The following is a 16,399-nucleotide window of genomic DNA, read 5'->3' on the forward strand; positions in this document are numbered from 1 at the left end:
ATCACCTGCATACGAGAGTCGAGGGCACTTGTTGGCTAAATTGACATCGTTGAAGTAAAGTAGGTGGCAGTCTGTGCTTCAAACCGTCTTCGAACCATAGTCTGTATTCCAAGAATCTGACAGCGTTCGGTGTATGCTGGTAGTTGGAGTCGATTCGCCATGGCAGGAAACGTAGAGCTTTCTTGCTATCCAGCTAGTGTAGAATGGATATCCAACAACTGAGTTGGTTTCAAGAAGAGATCGCACCAGGCAACAGTAAAGTGATCGTAGGCACATAGGATCGCAAAATTCTTCTGCTACTTCTGCTCTACTGCTGAACATAAATCCAAGCTTCCTATTAGCTTTGTTACCAGAATAAAGAGCAGGGTAACTCTAGCTATGCTCTGACTACACATTGTGTAGTTGAAACTCACTCTAAAACTGAACAGTACAACGCTTTTCGATAATGATGCTGACAGGTGAGTAGATTACTGGAACACCACTGCAGAAAATCGTCAACCAACTGTTTGACTGTTTGGAGCTCCATAGAGTCAGCAGAATTTCTGACAATCTTGTACATTTTGATGTCGTCTGCAAACAGCATGTGGCAATCATCCGGATGTAAAAGCGATAAGTCGTTAATAAAGACTATAAAGAGCAATGGTCCAAGGTTACTGCCTTGTGGAATACTAGAGAGATTCATGATATGGAAGCTGACTGCTGATTTTCTATCCTCATATAGAGCCTACGATTCAACAGTAGATAGGATCGCCACCAGCGTACAAAAGCAGAATTAACTCCAAGTCAATAGTATACTATGGTCAACCGATCGAATGTAGCTTTCAAATCAGTATAAACTGCGTAAAGCTCAATGAGGTTTGAAAAGGTTTGAAAGAAGAAGACATATGACGGTATTAGCAGCGAGCAATCAGTAAAGAACGTCAACTACAAAAACAAACCGCGTCGGACTATGGGGTTTGTTTTTGGAGTTTGACGTTTCGCTTGATCGTGATTGGTCGATTTACGATTCCACCCATTGCGTCAAGCAGGGTACCTACACTAATTGTTGTGAACTGTACTAGATTTGTAGCGGTAGAGCTTTTTGGATGAAATCCATATTGATCTATTGAGACTTTGTATGTTTAGTTTGCGAAGTTGTTCTCTAACAGAATGTTAAAATCTGTTACGAATTCGTCTGGATTTCGATTTTAAAATGAGTAATTTAAGTAGGAATAACAAAGGTTCCTTCACTATTAGGTGGATTAGTACGGCTTTTTAGTTTCTGTTTTTATCTCGAATGTCTGCTTATCGACATTTCGACAGTTAAACGTTATTTTTAGTCATGGTTTTCCGGTTTTGCAGTCTGTATTTAGATGTTAAAACGACGTTTTGTTTCCAAATTCGACGTTTCGGTGACTTTATTTCACCTTTTTCAAGAAAAACTGGAGAATCTGTTTCTCAAAGTTGGTTGAAGTGATTGTACCTATTATGATCATTGAAAACGGAAGTAGCCTGATTAGTTAATGTTCGATACTCGGAGTCGCGAGGAATAGATTCCAAGCTTTCTATGATGTTGCGTAAAAGCGACTTGTTTGCAGTCCTTTTTAGTCAAAGAAAATCATTTTAAAAGGTTTGGAACTCGTTTGATTATATTATTATGATATCAGATCAAAATGTAGTCAAAATGTAGCTTTAATGCATCAAAAATTCTGAATTTTTTGAACAAAATTATATACCTTTGATTACTTTTGATCGAAAACGGAAAATGTGATTGGAACCGACTTGATATGTTGCATCGTTTTCGAGTAATCAAAAAACACTGCCGCGTCAAAACGTATATTTTTAATAGATAAGAGTTGTGTTGTCAACTAAAAGATTACTCACCGAATTTGGCAGAGGCGACAAATATTCCGGCCGTATGTATTGATTATTGGATGTCAACATTTTATTGGTTGGATCAACCGTTGCTTAGCGTTCTCTGGGCTACGTGTAGCACTAAATTCATCGGTCTCGTGACTACGTGGAGCACTTTCCAGATGCTGTACTACCGTGTGCCTGCTAGTCTTCGGGGTACTATACTGTTTGTTTCCCGACGGCTGTTGTTAAAATATAATTATTGCTAATCCGCTTATCAGAAAATCCAAGTGTAAACACGACACCACAGAATAGTTGAAGTAATAGCCCTCAACCACGTTATAATAAACCCGGCTTTTGCTGCTTCTCATTGTTTGTATTTGTCACTTTCGCTTTCACTCCGTTTTATGGCATTGTGCTTCAGATGTATATTTCTGTAGGTATATAATTGCACACCGCTTGATGAATTAGACGAGGTAATTTGACGATCCTATATTTTCAACAGCACGATGATATGTAGCCGGACAATAAAATCACTGCGCGCTCTAGCATGAGGAAAAATACATAAATTTATTCACAGCAGTAATCACGGTCATAATTTTATTCACACTGCAGAAGGTAATATTTTTCACTGGATTCCGTTGGTTTTCTCATTGTTGTATTCAGGTCGGTATCCACAGCGTGCTATAGTGGGGTCGTCGGAAACAAAGCAAAACATGGAATAAAAACTACATAAATCACTAAATTATAATCCCCTGAGCTAGATTTATATCCATTTAGATGCAATAAATCCACATTTAGTTGAAGTTATGTAAATTAATCCGTTTGTGTCTACTTTTTATTTTCTCCGAGCAATTGCTACTGCCATAATTTTCTGTGTTTTATTGCCGCAAGATAACGAACGGTAATGATTTGCACTTAATTCATTCATAACCATACTCAATTCACTGCGGTCGGCTTTGAATTGATGCATGACAATAATTGGATTCAACAGAACGAACTCAACGATCAACTGCCATTTGTTAACGACAATAAAAACTATCAGCTCAAATCAACTCCAATTGCTCCGCAAAGGGGAAGTGTGGTCATACATACAATTTATCACATACACACGTTGCCTATGGGCAGGAAATCAAAAGACAATCGTTGGGACCGTATTGTCTATTGCGCCACCACAAAGGATTAGCGCCTGTACCATAGCATGTGCTCATTGCATATTATCCAGCAGCAGCGGTCGCGCTGATCCGTCGAATACGTGACAGAGATGGAGTGTAGAGAGACCCGCGCCGCGGACTACTTTCGAACTCGCGGCCAACTAAGTTTGACGTTCGAAACGGGTTCAGCGAATTGAAGCCAAGCGCACGACGACGACGACGACGACGACGACGACCTCCGGTGTGGTAGACTTCACACAAAAGTGATTAATAACATTTGTGCGCTTCTAAACGATCACAATAACTGACAGCGACTAACAAAAACATTCGACTACTAGTTTTCCCTCTCACTCTCCATTTGGGTGAGCATGGATGAGAAAACATAGTCATATTCACGTGCTTTATTCTCATTCTCTCCGTATCGGCTGTTGGTATTAGTGTGAAAGAGAAGGTGGAAAATCTCACACTAAACTAAAACCAGATATTTGAGGGGAAACTTCTTTACTGTTTCTCTGGCGAATGCATACACGCACGAACTGCTAGGCAGCTCCATCAGCCGATTGGTGGGTGGGGTGTGGAGCAACAGCACTGTTTGGAGCCACCCAAAACCCAGACTTGCAGTGCGAACAGCTATGATGAACAAAAGTCGGCATACAGCAGCGGTGCACAATAATACCGTTTTGCTCGAATTAGCGGACATAATACAATTTAGGGATTTTGTTTCAATAAAGACGGTTCGAATTGTGAATGATAATTCAGCACTCCCCCGAATAAGGCAATTTCAAATAAGAACCTTTCCATTAGGAACATCTTGAGTGATTCGATTAAGGCGGTCGAGCGTCCTTATTGGAGTCTACGTAGCATATGGGAATTAACCTAATTGGCTGTTCGATAACTTCAGGCCTTTCGGAAGGAGGGCAGAAGTTTAGAATCTTCTCGTTGCGTGGTGCTAATGTATATTTAATATTCTTGTATGTGTTATATATCTTGTGTCGCTACCTAGGGTAAGGGAGAGTATTTTCAGCCCAATGAAACCGCAGATAATTGATTTTATTTGACCAAACCTCGTGATTTTAATCATGACCTTGAAATGCGGTTAGGCATACATTAATATTTTTTTGAAACGAAGGTTCTACAATTGATGAAAGGACGGTAAAGGAAAGTAATGAAGAAGGATTTTTTTTGGGAATGGAGGGGAAAGAGTGGAAAGAAAGGGGGGGGGGGGGTAATAGGTAGCTACGCTTAACAAGTTGTCGTTGTGACTCCTACCGTTTGTCCAATGCTGGAAGGTGCATGGGTCGAACCAAGCTATAATCTGAGATTATAACCGGATTTGAACTCGCAACACCCGCCAGGGCATGTGGCTCGCTAATATATATGCCTGACCGCATTTCAAGGTCATGACTAAAATTACGAGGTTTGGTTCAATTTTCACAGGAACGGGGCCTCCCCACGAAACCCCGCGCTGAGAACCACGGCTAACACGCTGGCATATGAACAGCGTTCACACGCAGTACCTTGTAAGTAGCAAGGGCCTGCATAGTGTTGTCGTCCCGCCAGTAAACAAAAAATTAGATTAAACTTCTCGGTCGGTGGTTTCTACAGTAAGTGTAGGAAGAGGCACAATTTGTGTCTAAAAATAGCCCAACCCATATCGCTACATTAATAAGGGGAGTTATGCAGTCTCCTTTTGTCCAGCACCTCTGTGGTTCACATACCCTGGCGGGTGTTGTGGGTTCGAATCCGGTTATAATCTCAAATTATAGCTTGGTTCGACCGATGCACCTTCCAGCATTGGACAAAAGGTAGGAATCACGACAACTTGTTAAGTGTAGCTACCTATTACCCCCCCTCCTTCCTTTCCACTCTTTCCCCTCCATTCCTAAAAAATCCTACTTCATTACTTTCCCTTACCATCGCTTCATCAATTGTAGAACCATCGTTTCAAAAAAAATATTAATTGATTTTACACAAACATTTTTTGCTCAACTCCAACAATTTTTTTTATATCACGATTTTGAAAGCCGGTTTCAGGAAGTGACAAAAACCTTAATTTGTAATGACCTAATTATGCGTGACTATTTTAACGTTGCATTAAAAATGGACTTTTTTCGGATGGTGATAAAAAATTAAGACAGCTAATTGAGTTTGATAAATTTCCCATGGAAGGTAATTATATTAGCTTATTTGCAAAAAAATTCTACAGCTCTATCAGTCCAACTCTAACCGTGATGGCGAAAACATTCAAGCTACCCCGTTCAGAAGTGTGCGCGTTCAAAGAACGGTACCCCGCCGCGTCGAAAGCGGACATCGTGCGGCCTTTTGTGGACGCCGGATACGTCCGTTTGGGCATCTGCAACATCTTGGCACTAGTGGACAACAATCAGAGCATCGAAAGAAAACCCGGTTCTTCCGACGACCCTGAGCGACAAGAAGCTCCAAAGGATGCTGAAGAGAAAGACTGGGGGAAAAGTGGCTACATCGCTACGTGCGTTTGACCGGGAGGTCGGTGCAACAGGCCAACCAAACAGTGAAAAATTACCTGGCGAACATGTACATACATGTGAGGAACTGTCTACTGGTCTCGGAGCTGCAGGCAATGTCATAGCGGCAGCGGCTGAATAAGATGGTCAACACGATTTCCCGGCGAACCGCGAGGTGGCGAAGGTGATGGACGACGAGACCTATCTCACCATAGATGGCAACGACTGGCAGGGCACTTCGTATTTTACTTCCCTCACGAAGGAAGTGAACTCCGAGATGAAGTTCATTTTACAGTTCCCCAAGAAGGTCCTGCTGTGACTGACAATGAGCGTATATATGTATCTGTATTTTGATAATATCAAAAAATTGTTATGTTAAAATGGTTTGACTGTGCTGCAGGTTGAGAAATTCAAATTTTTGCAAGTTGATAATTTTTTTCATGTTTTTACTCATTTTCATGATTCAAAGCTACTATATAAGTAATTATGGGTTTATTCTCAGGTCCCTCCAATTTACCCTTCCTTCGTGCTGAATTCTATATTAACCCTCTGAAGCCTCTTGACAGTGCAAATGTCCCTCCTATAGTTAAGTGTACTGGTCAGAGGTACGAATGAGTCCTCGCCAGGGATGGCTGTAATATGGGATAGTGCTGGCAGCGAGGAATACGTGGGTAAAGTAGATCAAGCTTTGAAGGAAGGCGGAAGGGTAAAGCCAATACACGCAAGCACGCATAAAATTTAATAAGCATATCGCTCACTCAATAGCGATTATAGCAAAAAGAAATGCAGTGCAGGTCATACAGCAAACACCCGGGCGATATTACAATAGATCAACTATACTGGTCGCAGTAATGAGTCCACACATGAAAAAAAAATTGAAGTTGCGTAGCGAGTAGCGAGTAACGAGTAGAACACGGAACTGTTAAATTTAACATAGAATTTAACACATTCAACAGGGAATATTCATCTAATCTAATCTAATCTAATCTCACACTAACGCAGCCAATTCTTGAAAACATCTTGGAAAATGACGATTACTTGAATCAATCATTTTTCTTGTCAACGGCAAGGCCAACTGCGCAGCATGTACCGCAGAGAGAATTCTTAGGAATCAAGTGGAACCAAGGGGAAATCAAGGGGAAGAAAAAAAGCAGGTCTTGGCTTGGCTACTCAATTATACAAATTGAAATGTTTGCAGGTCTGGCCACGCGGAGGCGCTAGGTAGGGGCTTGCGATGGCTAGAGCTATGTTAGGCGCTTCAGATGGGTTTCATTTCTTAAGGAGTTTTATTGTGATGATCTGTATCCACCCGACCAAAGCTATCGCGATTTCATAGATATGGCAAAACAGCTAATGTACATGTAGCACTGACAATACTGAGTCAGTTTTTTCTTACTGGACATCATACGTTTGAATACAATACAATGTTAGCTATCGACGGTCGAATACACAATCAAATGGCCCTATACACAATATGCACGGTACAGTAGAGTAGAGTAGAGTAGAGTAAAGTAGAGTAGAGTAGAGTAAAGTAGAGTAGAGTAGAGTAAAGTAGAGTAGAGTAGAGTAGAGTAGAGTAGAGTAGAGTAGAGTAGAGTAGAGTAGAGTAGAGTAGAGTAGAGTAGAGTAGAGTAGAGTAGAGTAGAGTAGCGAGTAGCGAGTAGCGAGTAGCGAGTAGCGAGTAGCGAGTAGCGAGTAGCGAGTAGCGAGTAGCGAGTAGCGAGTAGCGAGTAGCGAGTAGCGAGTAGCGAGTAGCGAGTAGCGAGTAGCGAGTAGCGAGTAGCGAGTAGCGAGTAGCGAGTAGCGAGTAGCGAGTAGCGAGTAGCGAGTAGCGAGTAGCGAGTAGCGAGTAGCGAGTAGCGAGTAGCGAGTAGCGAGTAGCGAGTAGCGAGTAGCGAGTAGCGAGTAGCGAGTAGCGAGTAGCGAGTAGCGAGTAGCGAGTAGCGAGTAGCGAGTAGCGAGTAGCGAGTAGCGAGTAGCGAGTAGCGAGTAGCGAGTAGCGAGTAGCGAGTAGCGAGTAGCGAGTAGCGAGTAGCGAGTAGCGAGTAGCGAGTAGCGGGTAGCGAGTAGCGAGTAGCGAGTAGCGAGTAGCGAGTAGCGAGTAGCGAGTAGCGAGTAGCGAGTAGCGAGTAGCGAGTAGCGAGTAGCGAGTAGCGAGTAGCGAGTAGCGAGTAGCGAGTAGCGAGTAGCGAGTGTAGCGAATCAGTGTAAATAATACACTCTGCAAGGAGTTATGTCTGTTTGTCTGTGATTATATGTTATTTGTTTGTTTCATATGTACTTTTATGCGAATTTATTATTCAAAATTTATTATTCGAATTTATATTTCAAGTTAAGCGAATATTTTTCTTTTTAACGTCCGGTTATTCGCGACAAACGGTAAACGACTTCGTAGTATTACACTCACGGCAAACTTTAGTGTTTACTTTACCAACTCGGAACAATTTACAAAATCGGAGCGAAAGAACGAGAGTATATGCTTGAGTGTGAGTGAAAAACCGAAAGAGCGAGAAAAATGAGCGTATTCAAACCAAGCTGCTCGCATAAATGAATTACTTTACAGCTGGTAAATTTCGATTGGAACATGCGCTTTCACGGTTCGCCATGATTGCAACGTGTTGATGTATGTGACGTCAAATTTATTATGGCCGCTGCGCTTCTCGTTATCTCTTTGTTGTTGGCGGTTTTACACCTCGTTTCATTCACACAAACAAGCACCGACCTGAGTACCACGAGCAGCACAAGGTAAGCGGGAGAGCATGGATTGGTGGGGGGATGAAACAGCATGAAGTGGTTCAGTTGGTGGGTGAGGAAGTCGGAATTGTACATTTTTACAAGCGTGCGGGGCCAAGAGGTTAAGTGATGATTGCCCTTTGCTGGTCGCTATTGTTCTCAATGTTGGCAAATGACTTTCGCTGGCAGGCGAATCAGTAATAATTTATGAAGTTGTCCTTTGGTAATATAAATTCGTGTACTTTGTGTGAATAGTTTCATTTCATTACTGTCTTGATTTTTTAATGATGCTTCACGTTCGCTGATTTCAATAAGCGTCGTTTAAAAAATTGCATTTATCACACTGCATTTATTACGTTACCTATCATGTAGTTTTGAAACACTTTAGATTTTCAACATGAACCAATGTCTACCTTGCAGGATAATAAACATGTGCCTTGAATTATTGGCATCTGAATCTCAAAACCAAGCACGTGTCGTGTGTTGGCAGAACATGTCACCTTATCAACATTACCTGTTTCCAACATTTACAGAAACACTCTCTGAAATTGTATCCTTCAAGCCACGCTGACGGGACTGGAGAAAGCACACGTCACCAGTTGGCTTTATGTTCTGACAGCGAGGGCTGTTTGCCATTTTTTTTCTCAACTGTTTTCGTGCACTGGCACATTGGTTGCTCAAACATAGGAGTCGACGGTTTGCCCATTCCTGGCACCGCGTTGCGTTGGTTGCTGGGGACTATCATCAGCTTCGTAGCTCCAACTTCTACCCGGCATGTGTACCGGAGTTTCATAGAGGAGGAGAAAGTTGTCAGGCGAGAATGGAAAAGGGAGAAAATGTCAGCAGTAGAGTATCATTTATATTAAGTGACAGTTTTTGCAACGGAAAGCGACACATAAAAAATAGCAATATGTCATGTTAATTTCGTTTATAATGTACACGATCCATTCTCGTTCTTCTTTCCATCGTACTCCGAGTACGTTTGTATGTAAAATGTATGTAGGTATTAATAACTTAGTGTATCAGTTTGTCGGCATAAAATATGCCTCTTTGTCATATAAACCAGATAATACAAAAATATTAGTTCAAAATTATTATGAGTACACTTTTGTAACATTACTCTAAAATATGACGTTAATATATTAAGAGTTAAGCATAATTTTTAATATTTTTGTGTAATTATATTGTGCTCATGGATAAATATTTGTATTCTTGAAATGTCATTAAAACCTTTTCCAACCCGCGTTTCGAAACTACAACCCACAATGACAATCATTTACGATTTTACAACTAAGCTAAATGTCAGATCTGTGTGTCGGCTTTCTGTACTTTTCAACTCACATGCTGTTTCATTTTTTTTACTACGGATGCGTGGTTAAGACCCGTAACATGTCACTGTCGTCAGGCATGTCAAGTCACGCGCGATGTTTGGCATGACATGTGTTCGTTTGCTTGCTATTTATCTAGACAGCTCAGCATAGCGTGGAGTGAAGGCCGACACGAGCGCGCGAGTACTAGAGGCAGAGGGAGAGAAGGGTGACTGTGGTGAGTTCCATTTTACTGCTGTCAAGTTGTTTATGCTGTGAACCGACATGCACCTCTAAATTTTTCCCTGATCTGGACCGTTTCATCCGTACACATTGTGCCATATATCACAATTTCAATTATCACGTCGTGGTTTGCGCACTGAGCTCTTGAACGTCATGGAAATTGTAATAAATTTCATCATTACTCATCGCGCATTCAGTCGTCAGTTTTTAGATGCATTTCTTAGTAAGCAAATGTTTCTCTTTTAACACTAGTTTTTCCAGCTATTTAGTCATTCTGACTAGTACCCGTAAAAATGTCAATAACATAAAAATATATTGGTTTTTAATCTATATAAAGTAACATTAGGTATATAAAATGTACTATCTACGTAGGTATAGCTACCAAAGTCATAACATTATTTCTGAAGGCAAATGTTATATGTCGGAGGAATTTTGAGTTAAAATTGCACGACCAGTCAAAATGACTGGTTTGGTAAATCTAGTGTTAATTTTGTATAATTTTAATACTGATTCCATATAGGAGTTAATCCTCTAGTACCCTAGTTTATTCTAGGTTTTCAAGAATTTTGTAAATTTCGCACGTTATAAATGTTTCAAATTAATGTAATACTTAGTACAAATTCAGTAAGCGTTGGTGCAATGACCTTGCCTTACTTAATATTCCGCTTTTTCCGCTTCACGTCTTATATCGCCCCGGTGGTGGTTCTATAGGTTCGTGAAATACAAAAGCACAATTTGCAGATTTTGTGGAATTTCAAAAGGTGTGGCAAAGTAGAATGATATGTTAATCAAATTAGTAAACTGTTAAGTTGATTAGTTGATGACAGAACTATATAAAATGTAATATTCAAGTAGAATGTTTGAATGAAAAAAGGGGATTCCAGAAAATGGAAGGTTTTCAATTAAGAACATTCCTTACTTACTTGGCATTACTTTTTCGGCAACAATCCGCTTATAGGATCAATCCCGAATTTAGGAGTTATCTCCACGCTCCTTGGTCTTTAGTTGCCTCCAGACTAACTCCCTTAGGTAGTCTCCAGTCGCCCCTAACACCCGCTGTTCTAGCATCCTTGTCAACAGCACTCATTCAAGGGGTACGGGATCTGCCTCGAAGTTGAAAGTCTCTGTCGGGTTCTCTCCTGAATATTGTTTTCGCTGGCTCTCATTCGGCATCCTCGTTACGTGGCCAGCTCACTGCAGCCTGCTGTATTTTATTCTATTCACACTATCACACTAAGATGTCGTCCCTCTTTTTCCACGACCACACTTCGTAGCCGCAGAGTACCACCGGGAGAATTAGCATTAGCTTTTGATTGAGCGTGAGTTTCGTACCGTGTTGCAGGTTACGGGACCTCAGCTGGCTATGTAATCCACCCTGGTGACCCAGCGACGTAAAGCCCTGTTGGCAGCCGCTATTTGTCTTTTTACTTCACGTCACATATCGTTGTCACATATCACTAACGGACTAAAGTAAACAAATTCGTCGACCACTTAAAAAATTCACCATCTGTTACCACCGCAGTTCCAACACCTTAAGGGCTACCACGCTTTCTACTAATCACCATATACTTCGTTTTGGCAGAGTTCATGACAAGTCCTATCCCCGCAGTTTCCTCCTTAAGATGTGTGTACGCGTCTTCGACCGCTCTGCGGTTAATACTAATGACATCGATGTTATCCGCGAACCCTAGGACCATGTGAGATTTTGTGATGATGGTACCGCTTCTCTGCACGGCTACCCTTCGAATAACATCTTCCAATGCAATGTTCAATAGTAAATTCAATAGCCCGTCACCTTGCTTCAAACCATCTAAAGTCACAAACGAGTCTGATGTCTCGCCCGGTATTGTGCCGCTTGATTTTGAACCATTAACTCACTTTTTCTTCATGTCTTCCTCAGATTTGACCTTCTTAGGCTGCTTTCGTAGTGCCTGCTTCATAATAGGCCAGTATTTTTTATTGAGCCTTAGTTCCAGTGCGTTGGGGGGTTCATGTCCTTGGGTAGGAAAGCGACCCCGTTGGATTCGTACAACTCCAGAACATCCTTTGAATAGTGGCACGAAGCTAGATCCGGCCAGAAGATCGTAGGGCCCACGTGTTGCCTCAACAGAGGAAGCAGACGCTTCTGTAGACACTCCTTAAGATAGATCTGTCCGTTTACAGTCCCGGTAGTCACAAACGTCGCACTCTGTTTGCCACCCCGAGTAAATGATTATAACAAACATATAACAAAAAAATATCTCAATTAGATAGAAATAACAGAACTTGTTATATTTTTGATCAGACAAAATAATGAGGCTAACAGAATTATTACAAGTTTTGCTCTTATATCAAAATTTGTTATAATTTTGTTACAGAGCAATTTCAGCTTGTTCCAGCTTGCAAACGGTTTGTCTCGACTAGTTTTGATTGCAATGAAGTTTTGCTAATTACAATCCCGCGCCGAATTATTGTTCATGAAATATATTTTTTCGTCAAGAGTAACTTTTAAAAAGAGCGTATTTAGAAATTAGAATATTTTTTTCAAAAAATTCTATCTCGAAAACTATTTATTTTATGAAAATGACGTCAAAGCAAAATTCGTAGTAAATCAAGTGTATTTTCAGTAAGCAATTACACTGAAAGAAAAAGCTTTGCAAATACGCGATAAAAATCATAAATTGTGAATTATCTCAAAACATGTCTTTTTTTAAAGATTTTTTAAGCGCAAATAATGCTCTAAAATCTGGTAAAGAGCTCTTTCGGAATTTTTATAATCTTTGAAAATTGACAAGTTTTTGTAAAACTAAAATAAAATCAAATTCTACGCATTATATCATATAAAGTTTTTCCTAGGTCGTTCTCAAATTATTGCAAATTTAAAATCTAAAAGTCACGTATTAGGGTAATTCTACGCGAAGTATCCGAGAGGTAATCGACCTTCATAGATTTGAACCAAATTTTGTCAGATTGTTTGTTTTAGGTCAGAATGTAAAAATCCTAAATTTGGTGCTGGTTGGTCCTCTCCACGATTAATGCGAGCAAGAACTAGCAACATGTCGCATTCTACATGTTGCGAAAAAATTGCCTAATCTAAATGCACCTTAAGAAACATACTCGATGCAGTAACACGCCGCTCCTGTCAAGTCGTGCTTGAGGAACCTCATGCAGTTTATTACTAGAAATTAAAGAACATATTGACAGAAGTTTTTGTTTAAATAACCTAAAGAGTTATTTTTGAATGTGATTGTAGAATTTCATATATGAGAGAACCAGTTTTTTTAGTTAATGGCATGTAGTTGGAGAATGGAGATTACTCACACTTATATTTTATTGCTAGATGCTTGGACTGAACATAACTGAGATAAAATAAAATCTTATCTTTTATATTCTCGGTTTATGTATGTTTACAAAGTTCAAAAGTAGTTAAAATTTTCTTCAAACCTTTACCAACAAAACAAAAAAATTATCTAAATAGTTCGCATAATTACTGAGGAATAGATTCTTCTACACATCATTTATTTATTTACTTTTTAATTACGCTTTCAACCGTTCACCTCATTTAAATAATTAAGTTCATGGTTCTTTTTAATCTTTTCTGTGGCTGAATCTTGCTAAAATGAACAGAAAAGTTTAGAGACTCGAAAACTGAAACATAGGAGTCATTGCATTATTTTCTTATATGGTAGGTGTTAAATCAGACCGGACCAAGCCGCAAAATTAAAAAAAATAAGTTAATGACAGCAAACGATTGATAATTTCCTAAGCTATGTTTTACTCTAATCAGATTACATAAATGTTGCAAACATCCAAGGATATTAAATGATTTCGAATGATTGATAGCTTTAAACTACACAGCAGCAGCAAGCTTTGAACGTGTTTTTCTCGAAATCACTCAGTTAGTTCGGTCTGACTTAACACCGGTCATATATGGTCGTCTTTAAGTCAAACCGAACCAAGTGACAAAACTCTTCGAGAAAAACGTGTTCAAAGTTTGTTGCTCTGTATGTTTAATACCTATCAATCGTTCGAAATCATCTGATAACTATGGCTGTTTGCAATATTTATGATAGTTTGATTAAAGTAAAATGCAAATTGTTGATCGCTAGCTATCATTAACTCATTTTTTGAATTTGCGACTTGGTCCAGTCTGATTTAACTTTCTTCTTCTTCAGCAGCATAGAGCCGGGGTGGCTCGTGCTGTTTCAAGCACTCGTCTCCATTCAACTCGGTCTTGGGCCACTCGTCGCCAATTTCCTAGTCGTCTCAGAAGTCGCAAATCGCTTTCGACCTGGTCGAGCCATCGTGCACGTTGGGCCCCCCTGTTCCTGGTGCCGGTGGGGTTGTTGAAGAGGACCGTTTTCGTCGCACTGTCGTCCGGCATCCTTACGACGTGTCCGGCCCACCGTAGCCTGCTAACTTTCGCTAGATGTACGATGGGAGTCTCCCCAAGCAGTGCCTGTAGCTCGTGATTCATACGCCTCCGCCACTCTCCGCTTTCAGTTTGTACTCCGCCAAATATCGTCCGCAGCACTTTCCGCTCAAACACGGCAAGGGCGCGTATGTCCTCCGTAAGCAGCGTCACGGCTTCAAGTCCATAAAGAACTACCGGTCTAATAATGGTTTTGTACATTGTTAGCTTCGTGCGGCGGCGTATGCTTCCTGATCGTAGCGTTTTACGAAGGGCAAAGTAGGCCCGATTTCCCGCTTGGATGCGCCGCTGGATCTCCTTACTAGTGTTGTTGTCCGCGGTCACCAGCGATCCCAAATACACGAACTCTTCTACTACTTCTAGTTCGTCGCCATCAACGGTTACCGTCCGTGGGAGGCGCGCATCTGTTTCCTTTGAGCCTCTTCCTTTCATGTATTTGGTCTTCGACGCATTTATTTTTAGCCCAATTCTCCTAGACTCCGCTTTCAGTCTGGCGTAGATTGCCTCCGCCGTCGCAAAGTTCCTGGCAATGATATCGAAGTCATCTGCAAAGCCTAGAAGTTGGCTACTCTTGGTAAAAATCGTGCCTCTCGTTTCAATGCCCGCTCGTCGGATCACCCCCTCAAAAGCGATGTTGAACAGCATGCAGGATAGACCGTCACCTTGTCTCAACCCTCGTCGCGTCTCGAAGGGACTCGAGAGTGTCCCAGAGATGCGTACGAAACACATCACTCGATCCAATGTAGCTCTGATCAGTCGCGTCAGTTTGTCCGGAAAACCGTATTCGTGCATTATCTGCCATAGCTTGTCTCGATCGACTGTATCGTATGCTGCTTTGAAATCGATAAAGATGTGATGCGTGGGCACGTTGTACTCCCGACATTTCTGCAAGATCTGTCGGATAGTAAACATTTGGTCCGTAGTTGCGCGAGCACCCATAAAACCCGCCTGATAATTCCCTACGAAACCTTGTGCTATCGGTGACAGCCGGCGTAACAGGATCTGGGAGAGTACCTTGTAGGCGGCGTTTACCAGCGTAATACCACGATAGTTGCAGCAGTCTAGCCGATCACCCTTTTTGTAGATGGGACAAACCACTCCTTCCATCCATTCCTCCGGTAGCTTTTCCTCCTCCCAAATCCTCGAAATAACCCAGTGTAGAGCCTTTGCTAGCGTTTCCCCGCCATGTTTATAAAGCTCTGCCGGTAGGCGGTCCTTCCCAGCGGCTTTATTGGTCTTCAGCAACCTGATTTCTCGTTTGACTTCTTGGAGATCAGGTGCTAGGACATCACTATCTTCCATGGGCGCTCCTAGGTTAATTTCCGTTCCGCCTCCTTCTGCGACTTCGCCATTGAGGTGTTCATCGAAGAACTGCTTCCACCTGTCGACCACCTCGCGCTCGTTTGTAATTAGATTCCCTCCCTCGTCCCTACACATGTTAGGTTTCGGTGTGTAGCCCTTCCGAGTTTGGTTCACCTTCTCATAAAACTTGCGCGTGTCATTAGCTCGGAATAGTTGCTCTAATTCTTCACGATCTCTGTCCTCCTTTTGGCGCTTTTTTCTCCTCAGGATCGTGGTCAACTGGTTCCTAGCTCGTCGGTACTTGGCCAGGTTCTCTCTAGTGGCAATACTTAGATAATTTTTCCAAGCATTTTTTTTTCTCCTCCACCGCTTGTTGGCATTCCCCATCAAACCAATCATTTTGTGTACTCCGAGGCTCAATACCTAGTGCCGCGGTAGCGGCCTCTCCGATGGCCGAGCGTATTCTGCCCCAACCGTCTTCGAGGTTTGAAGCACCTAACTCCTCGGAAGAAGGCAGTGCCTCATTCAGTACTCGCGCGTAGTTCTCGGCAGCTTGTGGGTTATCTAGCTGCCTGATGTTCAGCCGAGGAGGACGGCTTTGACGTGTCCGGTATACGGTGGACAGCTTTGAGCGCACATGTACTGCTACTAGGTAATGGTCAGAATCAATATCCGCACCCCGACGGGAGCGTACGTTCGTGATGTTAGAGAAGAACCGGCCCTCTACGAGAACGTGGTCAATTTGGTTCATTGTTTGTCTGATTTAACACCGACCATATTTAATGGCAATTCGTGCAACATTCTTAACCGTTATGTGTGCAACAAGGTACCCGGGTACCTTTTCAGTTTTAAAATAATTATAACTCATTCAATTTAAAACATACGTCATTGAAATTTTTCGACACCGTAAAACTCGTTGATCTTAATTAATTA

The 16,399-nt window shown here is 41.5% G+C and overlaps 1 protein-coding gene across 3 annotated transcripts in view; it reads right to left on the bottom strand.

Moving 5' to 3' along the window:
• Window positions 1-3,264, bottom strand: part of LOC128741257 (zinc finger protein Elbow) — a 55,193-nt gene extending 51,929 nt beyond the window's left edge. The window contains exons 1-2 of one of the 3 annotated variants that reach the window (XM_053836935.1): window positions 3,029-3,264; window positions 1,864-2,517 (exon numbers count right to left, since the gene is read on the bottom strand). In XM_053836935.1, the coding sequence (XP_053692910.1) occupies window positions 1,864-1,923 (60 nt within the window). In that variant the 5' untranslated portion in view covers window positions 1,924-2,517; window positions 3,029-3,264. Of the gene's footprint in view, window positions 1-1,863 lie in introns of all 3 variants that reach the window. The other 2 variants (XM_053836934.1, XM_053836933.1) reach the window with 2 other exon arrangements.
• Window positions 3,265-16,399: the final 13,135 nt, after the last annotated feature.

The sequence above is a fragment of the Sabethes cyaneus genome, chromosome 3, assembly GCF_943734655.1.
Source record: "Sabethes cyaneus chromosome 3, idSabCyanKW18_F2, whole genome shotgun sequence".
NCBI lineage: Eukaryota > Metazoa > Arthropoda > Insecta > Diptera > Culicidae > Sabethes > Sabethes cyaneus.